The following is a 15325-nucleotide window of genomic DNA, read 5'->3' as shown; positions in this document are numbered from 1 at the left end:
CCTTGAAGTGTCTCCCCCATCCCCACCCCCACCCCCATGTATTCTCTTTTCTACTCAGAGGCTCTCAGTTTAAAGTCCTTACAGTCTATTTCCGTAGCAAACACAAGGAAATGTGACCCTTCCCCCCCACCCCCTTCCAAGTCTACTCAAGGTCCTGGAGGGCTGATTGGAATTAGGTGCTTTTTCCTGAAACCAGCCCTGGCCAGGGTGCACACTGATTGCCCAGGCTGGGTCAGGTGAACACTACTGACTGCAGGAAGTCTGCTTTCCCAGAATCATTTGGGTAAGAGGTGATACCCAGAGGCCAGATACCCAGAGGGAAATCTTGGGGTTGTTGGGGTTGATATGCAATGGAAGGGAAATAGGCTAACCGACATGCGCAAATAATCCCTAACTGTCCTCCCATCTAATCTGAGAGTTTGCAAGCCTGTAGGTTTGAGCTCATGAAATTCATAAAGTCATAGTTTCAAAATGGTAGAAATAGGCGTAATGATCTCCTTACTCAAGTCTTTGTGTTACCATTTGCCTTTCTTCCTCCTGTCACTCATTCTGCTCGATGCTTCAACTCTCCAATCACAAGTCCTTTCCTTGTTTCTTTCGATCTCTTCCTCCCCTCTCCAACATCAAGGGAAAGGATGCAGCAGAATATAAAGGTGGTCTGTGTATCAGAGACCCCCAAACCCAGCAAATGCACGTGGTCAAGGTTTCTTTCTATCAAGGTCCGAGTCAAGGGACCAGGAGATGGTTCCAAAAACTGGGGCATTAGCTCTGCGTGTGGGAGTACAGGGCTCAACCTCCCGTCATCACAATGACCACTGCTTCCGACCACCCTCCATCCCCAGCACCAGTCTGGATTAAGTAGTTGCCAGCACCATTGGGAATGGCCAAAGATGTTGAAATAAAAGTCCAAGTGGATTTGTTGATCTTGGTCACCATCTGCGCCTTTGCTCTGTTGTATTGTGGTTCTTCCTAGGGGGTGGGCACTGCCTTTGGAGGTGTGGTCTGAGATAGCACACTGATACTTCTGTACTTCAGCCCACAGGAAGTAGAGGGATTGAGAAAAAAAAAAAAGGAATGCCTCCTCCCCTGTGGCCACACAGCCTGAAAGTTGATATAGATCACTCATCGACCATGGTCAGGGCCATGCCTAAGTACCGTGAAGTCTGGGGAACTCTGTTCTGGGGAACTGTGTCTTCTATTATCGGAGCAAGGAGATACTGGTTATAATCAGCTAGAAGACAATTAGCAACCTCCTCAGGGAACAAAAAAATCTAAAAAAAATCTGACTGCTTCCTTCCTTTTTGTTTTCAGATAAAGAAAAGAAAATCCTGAGTAACTGAAAATGCAGCAACATTTTAACCCTCCAGGGCAAAGAGTCTAAAGCAACATGTCGGCCTACTATAGGAATTACGGGTATGAAGATGATCCGGATGACCCAGACTACTTAGGGCCTCGGAACCAAACCCAGGGGCCTTGGAAAACTCAGGCATCTCCAGATTCTCGGGGCCCTTGGACCAGTCTCCAGGACCCCAGCCCCAGGAATGGCTGCTCTGCAGGCTCCAGGCCAAGTCCTGGCTCCTCGAGCTCTCTAGCAGGACTGCATCATCCTGGGTCGTGGAGTAATCCAGACCCCTCTGGTACCAGACACCATCCTCATGCTGTAGGGGCTGGAAGTCCGCAGTATCCCAGAGCTTTTGAAGAGCCGGATTATCCCGGGTCACGGAGAGATCCATACCACTCAGAATCCAGACGCAACCCTGGTCTTGCAGATTCCCAGCATCGTGGAAACTATGTCCGCCCCAGAACAAATCCAAATCATCTTGCCTCCTGGGAAGAACCAGATTATCCCGGAGCTCAGGGAAGCTCTTCCAACCATCTGGGCTCCCAGAGAAATCCAGGATATGCCGCTTCCAGCACGCAGCCCAACCTCAGCTTTCTATCGGGACCTGATTACCCTGGGGCTAAGAGTCAAGCGCAGTCTCGGGACCCTTGGGGGGAACCAGACTATTTCTGTGCTAAGGATTATCAGAAGTCTCCAGGCTTTTGGGAAGAACCTGACTACCCAGGCGCTGATGGTTATGCTTTTGGCCCTTCTAAGACCCAGAAGACGACCAGGGAGTAAGTACAAACATCTCCCTCCACTGGGGGTGGGGAGATGATTCTGCACCATCCAGCCAATGGAATCTGGTTAGTGGTGCTGGGGTGAGGGACACAGTTTCTGCAACCAAAGTGTGAGTGTCCCATGCCCACCTGAGATCATGTCTGGCCATGGAGTCCAGGCTTGAGGCCCCTAGTTCTTACCTAATTTCATCTTTTTAAAATTATTTCATTTAGTTGTTTAATTTTGCTTTTTGTTTTAATTTTTCATTTAGTTGTTTAATGACAATGCGATGCTCAGGGGTTACTCCTGGCTCTGCTCTAAGGAATCACTCCTGGTGGGGCTCGGGGGACCACATGAGTTGCCAGGAATTGAACCCAGGTCAGCCGCATGCAAGGCAAGAGCCCTACCCACTGTGCTATCTCTCTGGCCTCAGGGATAACTTTTAATAGTGGAAATGTTCTGAAGACCTAACCCCCTGAAGTCAATATAAGTCTTCAATTGTGTTATTGTACAAGTTGGTTTAGCTAGTCTTGAATTAACACTTGCATCTTTACTGGAACAATAGTGTCAGAATTGATCACTTTTCATGTTTGGAGTGGAGCGATAGCACAGCGGGTAGGGCGTTCGCCTTACAAGCGGCCAACATGGCCGACCCGAGTTCGACTCCTCCGCCCCTCTCGGAGAGCCCGGCAAGCTACCGAGAGTATCTCGCCCGCACGGCAGAGCCTGGCAAGCTCCCCGTGACGTATTCGATATGCCAGACACGGTAACAACAAAGTCTCCAATGGAGACATTACTGGGCCCGCTCGAGCAAATCGACGAACAACGGGAGGGCCTTTACCTTTACCATGTTTGGAGTAGATTTGATCTGTTGATCTTCTGCATTACTGTCATAAGAGTTTATGGAGTGAATTTTTTTTTCCAATGTTGACAGTCCCTTTTAAAAAAAATGTATTTTTTTTTTCTTTTTGGGTCATACCTGGCAATCCTACCTGCTGTGCTATCGCTCCAACCCCCAAAGTTTATTTTTATTTTTTTGCGTCACACCCGGCAATGCTCAGGGGTTACTCCTGGCTCTGCACTCAGGAATTACTCCTAGAAGTGCTCGGGGGACCATATGGGATGCCGGGAATCGAACCTGGGTCAGCGGCATGCAAGGCAAATGCCCTACCCGCTGTGCTATCACTCCAGCCCCCCCAAAGTTGATTTTTTTTTATAATTTATTTATTTATTGAATCACTGTGGGAAAAGTTACAGAGCTTTCGGGTTTAGGTCTCAGTCATGTAGATACCGAACACATTTCCCTTTACCAATACTCATTTTTAACCCCGAACCCCAATAGACCCCCACCTCCCACCCCTCCCAATTCTTGTGAGGCAGATGAGTTCTAGTTAATACTCTATCTACTTTGACTAGATAGATTATTTCGATAGAAGATGCACAATTATTGTTTAGAGTTTACGACCCCCCCCCCCAATCAGACATGCTGAAACAGCGTTGTGAAATGATTTGCTTTCTACAACTTGGTTTAAGAATAAAATGATGTCGCGTGGCCGCCATAGCGGCTGCGCGGTTTTGAATTTCTGCTATTTTACTTATTGACCCTGGAAGAATTTCTATTAAAAGTTAGCTAGTTAAGAGATTGATTTCTGTGCCCTGGAGTCGTGGCCGTGCCGGAGAGCCGCTCGTGGGGGGCAGCTGGCGACCCCGGTGGGGCGTGGGGGACGGCCCACAAAGCCCCCCTTCCCATGAGGTCCCCGCCGCTCCCCCGAGCCCGGCTCAAACCCGCTTTCCACAAGGCTCCCGTGCGGCCGCCATCTTTCTTTCCAGAGAGGAGCGGGCGGGCCGGTCAACGCCCTTCCCCCTCCGGGCAGGCTTGGTGGCGCGGATCAACACAAGTCCATTTGCTTTTCTGCTCCAAGCGGCTGGTTCTCTGTGCTAAGTCCTTGTGCCTCCGGGGCCGTGGCCGTGCCGGAGAGCCGCTCGTGGGGGGCAGCTGGCGACCTCGGTGGGGCGTGGGGGACGGCCCACAAAGCCCCCCTTCCCATGAGGTCCCCGCCGCTCCCCCGAGCCCGGCTCAAACCCGCTTTCCACAAGGCTCCCGTGCGGCCACCATCTTTCTTTCCAGAGAGGAGCGGGCGGGCCCAAAGTTGATTTTTAAAGTTGTACTTATCCTGGTTCATATTTTACAAATAAAAATTTTGTCAAGAAGATTTTATTTATTATTATTATTTTTTTAATGAATCATCGTATCTAGAAGATTTTAATAGTCGATTTTTTTCTTTGGTAAATGACAATTTTTACCAGGCAAGGAGGATAGACATTGTGTAACTTTATCTTTGTGATCACCCTCTTATCTTTTTTCATCACCCCTGTTAATGGAATGAAGGAGAGAAGAAGAGGAAGGAAGAATGAATGGAGGATGGAGGAATGATTGGATTAAATGAATGGGTGGCTTGATGGGGGTGTGGAGAAAGGAGGGATGGATGGAGGGAATGATGGATAGACTGATGAACGTATGGAGAAGTGGATGGAGAGAGAGATAGATGGATTTCTTGATGGATGAAAGGAGGGAGGGTAGAGGAAGGGATTGAATGGATGAGTGAAGGAGTGATTTATGGATAGATGGATGGAGAGAGGATGGCTGGATTTATTGAGGAGAAATGGAAAAATTGGATGGATGCGGGGATGAAGAGAGGGATGGAAGAATGGACTGATGAATTGAGGTGACTAACCTCACCATGCTACGACATAAGTATTGAGCCATCTCTTCGGGATTTCAGTCCGCCTAGGAGAACATCTTCAGTCCAGCCCTCATTTCAGCGTGGGGGTGCTAGTCCATGGGACATCTCTCCAAGAGAACATGAAGACCACCCTGAAACCTTTGAGTTAAGCAAGATGGCGACTCCACTTGACCACTCTGGGCTAGGGGATCCTGGAGCAGGATTTGGTAAACACATCGAGATGGGGTCACATTCTGGGAGCAATCATGAGAGAGTCCAGCAGAGAGAGCCTGGCTTTGTCCTCCTCACCAGGGCTGGACTCTCAGCCTCGAGGAGGCCGGGGTGGGGCAGGGGCACGCTAAGGGCTGGCCAAGTGCAGGGCTGACTTTAGTGTTCCAGTCTGGTTCGTTGTGGTGCTGAGGAAATGAGAACTTGGCACGGTCAGTCACACAAATGTTTCAAAGGAACCCAGAGATATTTTTCTTCATGTGAAACCACCTGATGTTTTTCATGCTTCAACATAACTACAAAACATTGAATGTTAGTTCCACCCCCGGGGAGCGGGGTGTTGGTACTCAGTGAGGTTAGCTTCAGCTTTAATCCAACATAGCCTAAAGTTGTTCACTTGGACACAAAGACCCTGCTAGACAGGCGGGGAGGGACTTAGAAGTAGCTGTCATCCAGTGAAAACATTGGCTCTGGCTCTCTGGCGTTCTGGTTTTTTGTATCCTATTTTGCACCCTTCTTGCATCCTATCTTGTCTGTCCACCCTGGGCTTGGAAACTGTGAGTGTGTTGGGATTAACAAGCAAAGGGCCTAACTCCATTCTTATTTTAGCCCACCTCGCACATGTTGGTGAAATCAACCCGGGCTGTGCTTATGGAGTCGCACCTCTGTCTGGATGTGACTGGAACAAGCCACCTCAAGGTAAGGTTTTACTGGATGGATCTTCAGTCTGAGAGCAGGAAAGGGGTCACGTCCAGGTCAGACAGATATTGCCACTTCCTCCTGTCCTCCAATCCGGCAGCACACACTCTACTCATGACAGAGGTGTTCTTTTAGACGCAGATCTTTTCTTTTCTGACACTAAGGCGTCTTCGTTAGGATCCTCTTGGTAGTGACAGACATTTGCACGGACAGAAGACCAAGGAGAACGCGTTGGCTTATGAACTGGGGAGGATGGGGGAGGAAGCAAATCATCCAAGTTAGAATTTTCTTCCGCAAACCTTAGACAGAGCCTGGTCATGCTCCCTGAATTGCATCAAGGGATAGGGACCGGGGATGCAATTGCTTTGCATGGATGAGGCCCCGGGTCAATTCCTGGCTCCACACACAGGCAGTAAAGGCAAAGACAGTGGGTGGGGAGCAATGAGTGGAATCAAGCTGAGATAAGAAACAGATGGAGGAAAAATAGAGTCCCGGGGAATTCCTGACCCGTCCACAGTTCCTGCTCAAATAAATTCATCAACTGGGTCTTCCGAAGGGTAATTACACACAAGCCTAGGCATACTCGTCATTAACACAATGGCAGGCATTGCTGAGTCATCCCAGGTGAGGCGATACAGCAGCATTCTACTTCAATTTTCCCATCTGTTAAGAGTGTGGGCAGGATGGGGGCTGGAGTGATAGTACAGCGGGGAGGGCATTTGCCTTGCACACAGCAGACTGGGGTTCAATTCCCAGCATCTCATATGGTTCCCTGAGCACTGCCAGGAGTAATTTCTGAGTGCAAAGCCAAGAGTAACCCCTGTGTATCGCCCCCCCCCCCCCAAAAAGAGTGGGTGCAGGAGGAGGTCAGTAATCCCCCCCACACACACACACTCTCCACACAATTTATCATCAACAAAACAACTTGGTGAGGCAATTTCTGAATTGGGTCCGTTTGAATAGGAGTTGCATTTGGATTTGCACCCCCTTCACAAGCAAGGGGGTTATTTAGTTTTCTTCTGTAACGAGTATGAAGGGAGGGTCTGCAGTGGGCTCTGCCTCCTTCTAGAGCTTCTGCCCTCACCAGCTGAAAGCCAAGACAGTGTGACCTCTTGTTTCCAATATGGTGGCCTCTGGTCAGGAAGAAGGGGAAGGTGGGAAGGGCAAGGGTGAGTCAGGCAAACCATTCGCAAGAGCCTTCCTGGAAGCCTCACATCTCACCGTCCAAATAAGATCATAAGTTCACAGGTCACAGGTTTTGCTCAGCCACCCTGGAAGCTGGGAAAAATGGACCTGAACACAGGATGCAGGAGATTTCTGCTGGTCTGACCCAAAGGAGAACAGACCGAGGAGAGAGAGAAATGGCAGGCCAGCCGGGAGAGAATGGCTATCACCATGACTTGCAACCCATCTGGACTTGCATTTTTTGTTTTATTTTGTTTGGAGGGTCCACACCCGGTGGTGCTCGGGCTTACTCCTGACTCTGCACTCTGGAATCACTCCTAGCAGGGCACTGGGGACCAGATGGGGTGCCAGGGCTCGAACTCAAGTCAGCCACGTGCAAGGCAAGTTCCCTCTCCACTTTCACGCCGACCCGCATCTGGACTTCCAGGGGTCTTTATACAATTACCAAGATAGACTGAAAGTTCTTGGCCAGAGGCACCCGATGAAGATACGTGACTATGCCTTGGATTAAATCTTTCAGAAGCATCTGCCCTCCCTCCGTTTCTAGAATCCCATTGTATTCCGTCGAGGATTCTGTTTCTGATTTCTTACCTAGCTACCAAGACAGAACTCTGCCAGAAAAGCTGCTCTCTAGGGGACCTCCCCAGGGAGGAAAGTGATGTGATTCTTGGGTGCAGTGGGGGCCACCTCCAGGCCTTCCCAGCTGTGTGACCATCCTCTCTGGGAGCTCAGCCCAGTGGAGAAGTCTCGGAGGAGGACAGCAATGCTGCCTGATGATCGAGTGAATGAAATCGTCGTTGACGTGGACTACGTGGCCCCAGGGGTTCACCTGTCCTCCAGCCAGCTCGACCCCGGAAAGCAGCTGCTGAAATTGAGTTTCAGCAGCATCTCGTGCAAGTCCAATGTATCTGGCTCTCGGATCTCCAGCCAGGAAAGCAACATAACGGGCAAGCAGTTGTTCTAATTCTTGAGTGAGTCTTGGCTCAGGCCCTTAGGAGCCCAGAAAGCGAGGGCACAGATACCCCCACGGAGGTTGCACACAGGCATTCGAGGTAGTAAGATGCCAGGGAGGGAACTGATGGCGTCCAAGTAATCTCTGGAGTTTCGTCTTAAGATAACGTGTAGGGGGGCTGGAGCGATAGCACAGCGGGGAGGGGTGTTTGCCTTGCATGCAGCCAACCTGGGTTTGATTCCCAGCATCCCATATGGTCCCCTGAGCAACGCCGGGAGTAATTCCTGAGTGCAGAGCCAGGAGTAATCCCTGTGCATTGCCAGATGTGACCCAAAAAGCAAAAAAAAAAAAAAAAAAAAAAAAAAGCAAAAAAATAAAAAAGATAACTTGTAGGTAGGGCATTTGACTTGCACACAGCCAGCTCGGCCGAGCTGGGTTCGATTTCTCCGCCCCTCTCGGAGAGCTCGGCAAGCTACCGAGAGCGTCTCGCCCGCGCAGCAAAGCCTGGCAAGCTACCCGTGATGTATTCAATATTCCAAACACAGAAACAACAAGTCTCAAAAAAATGGAGACGTTACTGGGACCGCTCAAGCAAATCGATGAACAACTGGAGGACAGTGTTTGTTTTGTGTTTGTAGGTTGAAGGGACAGGAGAAGAGGGTGCTAGGGAGGAGGACTGTCCCTTGGGCATTTCTGACAACTCCTGGTGACATGGCCACCGCCAAGTTCCTATCCTGTGCCCACAGAGTCTTTCCTCTGTGTTATCATCCTTTCCTCCCACACACATGCCATGCTTGATGGTCATTTGCCTGATGAGGACCCCAAGGTCCAGGGGGATGAGGAGACCTGGCAGACCGATGTGTGGCTCTGCCTGATTCCCAACCTGACACCCTCACCATCTGTTTACTTTGGTCCCTCTCCAGATTCTTAGTGCATGCAGAAGGCCACGAGTCCAGACTTTGGGGCCCCTCACTGTCCCCCACCCCCTGCGCCTGCCTCTCTGCTCCTGCTGGACTTCACAGGACCCCGGGCAGCAGGTCCAGAGGCTGTCAGGGTTTTTTCTGGAAGGAGAAAAACAATAAGTTCACGTTCAAGCATTTTGTGGTTGTGAGCCCCTTTATTGGACATTGCGGTGCCCCTTTCATGGCTTTGCACTTTGGTGTGATCCCCTCAATTTCCTTCCGCCTCTCTTCGCTCCTCGCCCCCCCATACCTCTTAGGGGATCTTCACTCGAGTTTGGAGGCTCCCTCTTCCCTCGGTGAAATCACTGAAATGAGGTTGGGGAGCCCACCCCCACCTGTCACAGATACAAACTGCACCTCCCAGTTTTCTGGGGGAGCATATCCGGTCACCACACCCCATGGGAGGAAGAATGATCTTTTTTTTACCTGGATTTTTTTTTCTTTTTGTGTCATACCTGGCAATGTACAGGTGTTATTCCTGGCTCATGCACTCAGCAATTACTCCTGGTGGTGCTCAGGGGACCATATGGGATGCTGGGAATCGAACCCGGATTAGCCGTGTACAAGACAAATGCCTTACCCACTGTGCTATTGCTCCAGCCCCTTGTGAAGATTTTTAAAACAAATTTATTTTGGAATGGTCTCCGCTCGAGTAAATCTATGAACAACAGGAGGACAGTGGCAGGGACAATGACTTTTATTTACAAAAAGAATGTCAGGGAAACCAGAATTCCCATATACTCACATCCCTGCATCTCACTTTTCAGGCCACACTTGTCACCATGCACACATCTGGCAGTCAGAAGTGCTTGGTCGTACTGGGTTTTCCTCTCACAACACAGACGCTGCCCGCACTGGCTTTGGCTGTTGGTTTTGCTCTGTCATTTCTGACATCCCCTTCCTAAGAAGCTTCCAGAAGCAGGCTCTTATACTAGCACCTCGTTTGACAGCGCCCTGCTCCCGAGGAGGGGGCGTCAGGAGGAAACAGTCAAACTCTTTATTTCTTCCGCAGTCCAAAAGCTGATCGCGACACTGGCCCCCATGACCTTGCGAGAGAGAAACAAAGCCATCAGGAGTCAGCCGAGGACCATGGACGAGAAGAGAATCCTGAGGTACGCCTGAGTCATGGAGCCCCTTTACTCGCCCCTGTCCCAGCAAGAAATCAAAGTGAGAGACAAGTGGATGGTCCTAGGAAATCGTCCCTAGGAATTTCCCCCTAGGAAATCGTCCTCGGAGAGAACGGAGTGACAGGCCTGATCCCCCAAGAGCTTTCACCTCACCTGGTCAGGGCCATCAAGGCTGGCTTCCCACAGATATTCATCATGACCACAAGGTGATCCTCACCCGCAACTCCAGATTAACCTCCCACCCGTAAGTCCAGTCAAACGAGAGGAAGAGCAAGAGCAAGAAAACCCCAATGAAGGGGCATTTTATAAACTACCTAACTTGGGCCCCTTGAAACTGATAGGTTGGGGCCAGAGTGACATTACAGCGGGGAGGGCGTTTGCCTTGCACACAGCCGACCCGGCTTCAATCCTGGCATCCCAGGTGGCCCCCCAAGCACCTCCAGTAATTCCTGAGTGCAGAGCCAGGAGTGAAACGTGAGCATTGCCAGGGGTGGCCCAGAAACCAAAAACCAAACCAACAAACAAAAATAACTAACTGGCAGATCACCAGTGGTGCTAAATGCAGCCCAGCAAGCTGAAAATTAAACAAAGCGGGTGGGGAATCAGCGAGGTCTCCTTTGGGAGGCCAGAGTGACAGGACAGTGAGCAGGGCACTTGCTGTGCATGCGGCTGACCCAGGTTCAAGCCCAAGCCCAGAGCCAGGTGTGAACCCCGATGGGGATGGAACCCGGGCCGCTGGCTCTGAGCCAGCTCCCCGACCCAGCTGACCGCCCCTTCCTTCCTCCCGCCATCCCTGCAGGAAGCTGGTGAGCAGTGAGAAAAGCAAACAGCCCCGTCGTCTGGAGCTGGGCTGCTGCACGCAGTGCCTGGACTCCGTTTCCCAGGTGGGCCCGCCTCGACAGCCATCTGTAAAATGGGCACATTGAGAGAGGTGAAGATGGGGTGGAGGTGGAGGGAGGACAGGGCTCACGTTGGGGAGAGGCTGTGACAGCTGGGGCTGAGCCGCCGAAAGCTGCAGGCATTAAGAGGAGGTGGGCTTCCCAGCAGTCTTGGTGGCCCTGGGGATTAGCAGCTGATCTCCACCATGGACCCAGTAGGGAGGGGGGTCCTGGAATGTTCTGGAAGGTGCCAGAACAGATGTCCAATCTGCCCTTTGATCCGGACCCCAGGGGTACCAGAGAGCCAGGAACGGCCTGTCGGAGCTGCTCAGTGCCTTCAACCTGTGGCAGAAGACGTTCAAGGTCATCGGAGGCAAGTTCGGGACCAGCGTCCTGTCCTACTTCAACTTCCTGCGCTGGCTCTGGAAGTTCAACATTTTCTCCTTCATCATGACCTTCAGCTTCCTCGTCATCCCCCAGCTGACCATGGCTGAGAAGAACAACCTCCCTTTCACGGGGCTTGAGTTCTTCACGGGCTCGGTAAGTTCTCTGTCCCGACTCAACCCCACTGCCTCGGACCCAGGGCCAGACCCAGAAAGAGAAGCTCATCCCTCTGGGGTGCCAACTGGTGGGGAAGCAGATGTTTAGAATGTTCATCCCCAGAGGCAATTTGTCCGTAGCCAAGTTCTGTTCTCCAGAGGTAGGTAAGCTGGTTGCATCTGAGTTGCCCAGAAATAGGCACATCTCCGCAGGTACAACCCTCTCCTCTCCTGTCCTAAATTTGTTTGTTTGTTTGTTCGTTTTGGGGCCACACCCAGAGGTGCTCAGGCCTTACTCCTGGCTCTGTGTTCAGGGATCATACCTGGCGGTGCTTGGCGAGGGGTGGGGGAGCATGTGGAGCATCAGGGATCGAACCCAGGTTGATCGCATGCTCAGCAAGCACCCTGCCCACTGTCCTGCAGCCCTAGCCCCGTGCCTCTCCTTTCTGACCCCCATTTGTTGTTGCCGATACCACAGTAACTGGACCACACGCATACACGGCCGGGCTGCTCACCTGGTTCTTTGTTGTTTTTTTTGCCACACCCAGTGGTGCTCAGGGCTTACCCCTGTATCTGTGCTCAGAATCACTCCTGGTGGGACTCATGGGACTGTATGGGGTGCCGGGGCTCAAACCCGAGTCAGCCACATGCAAGGCACATTCCCTCCCCACATCCCTCTCTCTCCGTCCCTCACACACTTCTCTGCTGTGGCTTGTGGCAGTTGCTGATGGGCTGTGGTTCTCCCTGAGAACAGTGCTCCTCGAGCTGTGGTGTTCCTCTCACTCATGCCCTCCCTGGGTCACACGCTTCTCAGCGGAGCGCAAATGATGACTTCGGCGCTCAGCGGGGTCTTGGCGGGGTGGGGTTTCACACTACACTCACCAAGTGCGCCCTGAAACACATGCATTTTGGGGGGTGACGCTCAACAGGAGCTCAACCCCTGTCTGCAGTGCTCAGGGATGCCTGAGTGCGGGGGAGCTAAAAATTGTCTATGCTGCCAGGACCGAAGAGGGCAAAGATGCCAGGACTGTTTCAGCACTGGTGGGGCTGTCGGGGACTTGAGCAGACACTCACAAGGCAGGTGCCCCAAGCCAGGAGTGACCTCAGAGCACCAGTCCAGGAGAATTTCTGAGCACTGAGTTAGGAGTGATCTCTGAGCACTGGGTCAGGAACAATCCCTAGGTGAGCTCCCAAACAAAAAGCCGAATCTTGCAGTAGAACGCTTAAACCAATGACCTTAGTTTGTCTTTGTTTTCCTTTTCTCTGACAGAGAAAAAGTTTTCTCTGGCGAGCAGGGCGGTACAGCAGGTGGAGTGCTTGCCTGACATGTGGCCAAACTGGGTTTGATCCCAGCACCCCCTGTGAACCGCCAACCCCCTCAGGGAATGCCTGGGGCCCTCCCTCAGCTCTCATGGAGCAGTACTGGGGGGGTGACGCTTGGCCTCACGCTTGCAGTGCGGGGCCTTGGCCATTGAAGCACCCCAGGGCCTCCAAGGCGCACTGCCGCTCTGGCTGAAGTGACCTGCAGTGCTGACCTGGGGTCTCTTGCCCCTCGCAGGGTTACTTTAACCACACCGTGATGTACTATGGCTTTTACACCAACTCCACCATCCAGCACGGGACAGGCCCCGCCTACAACATGCAGCTGGCGTACCTCTTCACCGTCGCTGCCTGTCTGGTGGTCTGCTTTTTCGCTCTCCTCTTCAGGTACTGGGCCGGGGGGACAAAGGCAAGGGAGTGGCTGGTCCATTTCCTGCACCTTTCAGACTTTAGCAACATTTCAGAGTCTCGAAACCGTGCCATGGTCCATGACCGCTGAGGTAGGGAGGCAGAGAGCTGAGCCTGGATCTTGATTTTATTAAAAAAGCCAAACAACCCCCCCTTCGTGAGATAGACCATTACGAAACTGGTCATGACTGAGTCTCAGTCGTACAATGTTCCAATACCCGTCCTTCCACCGGTGCACATTTCCCAGGACCAATGTCCCCAGTTTCCCGCCCGCCAGCCACGTGCCTCAGCCTGTCTCTATGGCAGACACTTTTCTTCTCTCTCTCTGTCTGTGTGTGTGTCTCTCTCTGTCTCTCTGATCTCTCTGTCTGTGTGTGTCTCTGTCTGTCTCTGTTTCCCTGTCTCTGTCTCTGCCTGTCTCTGTCTCTCTGTCTCCGTCTCTCTCTCTCTCTCTCTGACTCTCCCTTCCTCCCTCCCTCTCTCCTCACTTCTTTTGGACCTCGTGGTTTACAATACAGATACTGAAAGGTTACCATGTGTACCCCTTTGCCCATTTTTGAAGATAAAGAAGGGACCAGTATGACAATAATGACTGGAAATGATCATGCTGGATAAGATCTGAGTGTGGAGCCTGAGCCTTTAAAGAAAAGGATCCGGGGGCCGGAGTGATAGGACAGTGGGGAGGGTGTTTACCTTGCACGCTGCTAGGCCGGGTTCAATCTCCGGCATCCCCAAGGGTCCCTCGAGTCAGCCAGGAGTGATCTCTGAGAGCAGAGCCAGGAGTAACTTCTGAGCACTAGCGGGCGTGACCCCTTGGGTCACATAAGATGCTCCATGATGCTTAAAGCACATGCCCTGGGCTCTGTGTCCTAAGCAGCATTTAGTGGTGATACCTTGCACTCAGCTGACCCGCCGACCTGGCTTCTATTCCTCTGCCCCTCTTGGAGAGCCTGGCAAGCTAGCAAAAGTATCTCGCCCGCATGGCAAAGCCTGGCAAGCTACACGTGATGTATTCGATATGCCAAACACAGTAACAAGAAGTCTCACAATGGAGACATTATTGGGCCCGCTCAAGCAAATCGATGAACAAAGGGAGGACAGCGCTACAGTGCTACCTTTTAGAAAAGGAGGCATCCGTTTTGCTTGCATTTATTACAAGACAAGGCCCATGGTCTGTCCTTATGGACCCCTTTTACTGAGTCTTCTGTGGCTCCAAGACCCTGAACAGCTGCCTCATGGCTGGACTTTCGGTCCCCACCGCCTGAGGTGGTCTAAGATCTTAACCCTTAGAACCCGTGACTCTGTGACCTTATCTACAAATGGCCTTTGCAGATAAAATTAAGGCCCTTACCTGGATTGTGTAATCCCAGGGCTGGATGTAATCCCAGGAATGCCCATCACTGGAAGATCAAAATCAACCAGCAAGAGGAAATGCTACACTGCTGGCTTTGAACTTGGAGGAAGGGGCTGCAAGCCAAGGAAAGCAGGCGACCTCTAGCTGCAGAGCTTAGGATAGCTCCCCCAGAGTGGGCACTAAATTAAAGCCGGGGTCGAGGGGGACAGTAGAGCCTCAATGCTATTAGGGGAGCTTCATTCACTGAAGGAAAGCACATATCTGAGGGTGGGGATCACTGAAATGTTACTTTGCCTGAAAAGGGGAAGATAGGGCAAGAGAACTTGGGATCTCTAACCTAGAACCCCTGGATGCACTCAGTGGTGCCAACACTGACCTTTGACTAAGAAATTACGTTCGTGTTGTTTAAAGTCATTCCATTCATGGTAAAGCATCACAGCAGCAGCAGAAATGCATCTTCCCCCCGTGCTGAGGTCGCTGTCATCATTCCTGCTGATGCACAGTGAGGGAAACCAGGCTCAGAACCATTGCAGTGACACCATGATACCCCAGTTTGCCAATCTGGGCTTTGGCAGTCTGGCTGTTGGTTCCCGAGGCCATGCTGTCTTTTTTGTTTTTTAATGAAATCACCTTCAGACACACGGTACAAAGTTGCTCGTGACTAGGATTCAGTCACACAATGTTCTGACACCAGTGCCTGCGTGGTGTGCGTTTCCCACCACCAATGTCCTCGGTTTCCCTCCCACCCACCCCCGTCTCTATGGCAGGCACTTCTCTGTCTCTGTTTCTCTGTCTTTGTCTCTCTCTGTCTCTGTGTCTGCGTCTGTGTCTGTCTCTGTCTCTCTCTCC

At 51.6% G+C, this 15325-nt stretch overlaps 1 protein-coding gene across 1 annotated transcript in view; it reads left to right on the top strand.

The window, feature by feature from the left end:
• Positions 1-1387: 1387 nt before the first annotated feature.
• Positions 1388-15325, top strand: part of TMC5 (transmembrane channel like 5) — a 36743-nt gene continuing 22805 nt past the window's right edge. The window contains exons 1-7 of the mRNA XM_056138916.1: positions 1388-2118; positions 4885-5051; positions 5662-5751; positions 9863-9962; positions 10777-10861; positions 11147-11395; positions 12953-13101. Coding sequence (XP_055994891.1) covers positions 1388-2118; positions 4885-5051; positions 5662-5751; positions 9863-9962; positions 10777-10861; positions 11147-11395; positions 12953-13101 — 1571 coding nt within the window. The remainder of the gene's footprint in view (positions 2119-4884; positions 5052-5661; positions 5752-9862; positions 9963-10776; positions 10862-11146; positions 11396-12952; positions 13102-15325) is intronic.

Source organism: Sorex fumeus, unplaced genomic scaffold, assembly GCF_029834395.1.
Source record: "Sorex fumeus unplaced genomic scaffold, SorFum_2.1 ptg000130l, whole genome shotgun sequence".
Taxonomy (NCBI): domain Eukaryota; kingdom Metazoa; phylum Chordata; class Mammalia; order Eulipotyphla; family Soricidae; genus Sorex; species Sorex fumeus.
The sequence above is the reverse complement of the archived record's forward strand: the minus strand, read 5'-3'. Positions and strand labels throughout refer to the sequence as shown.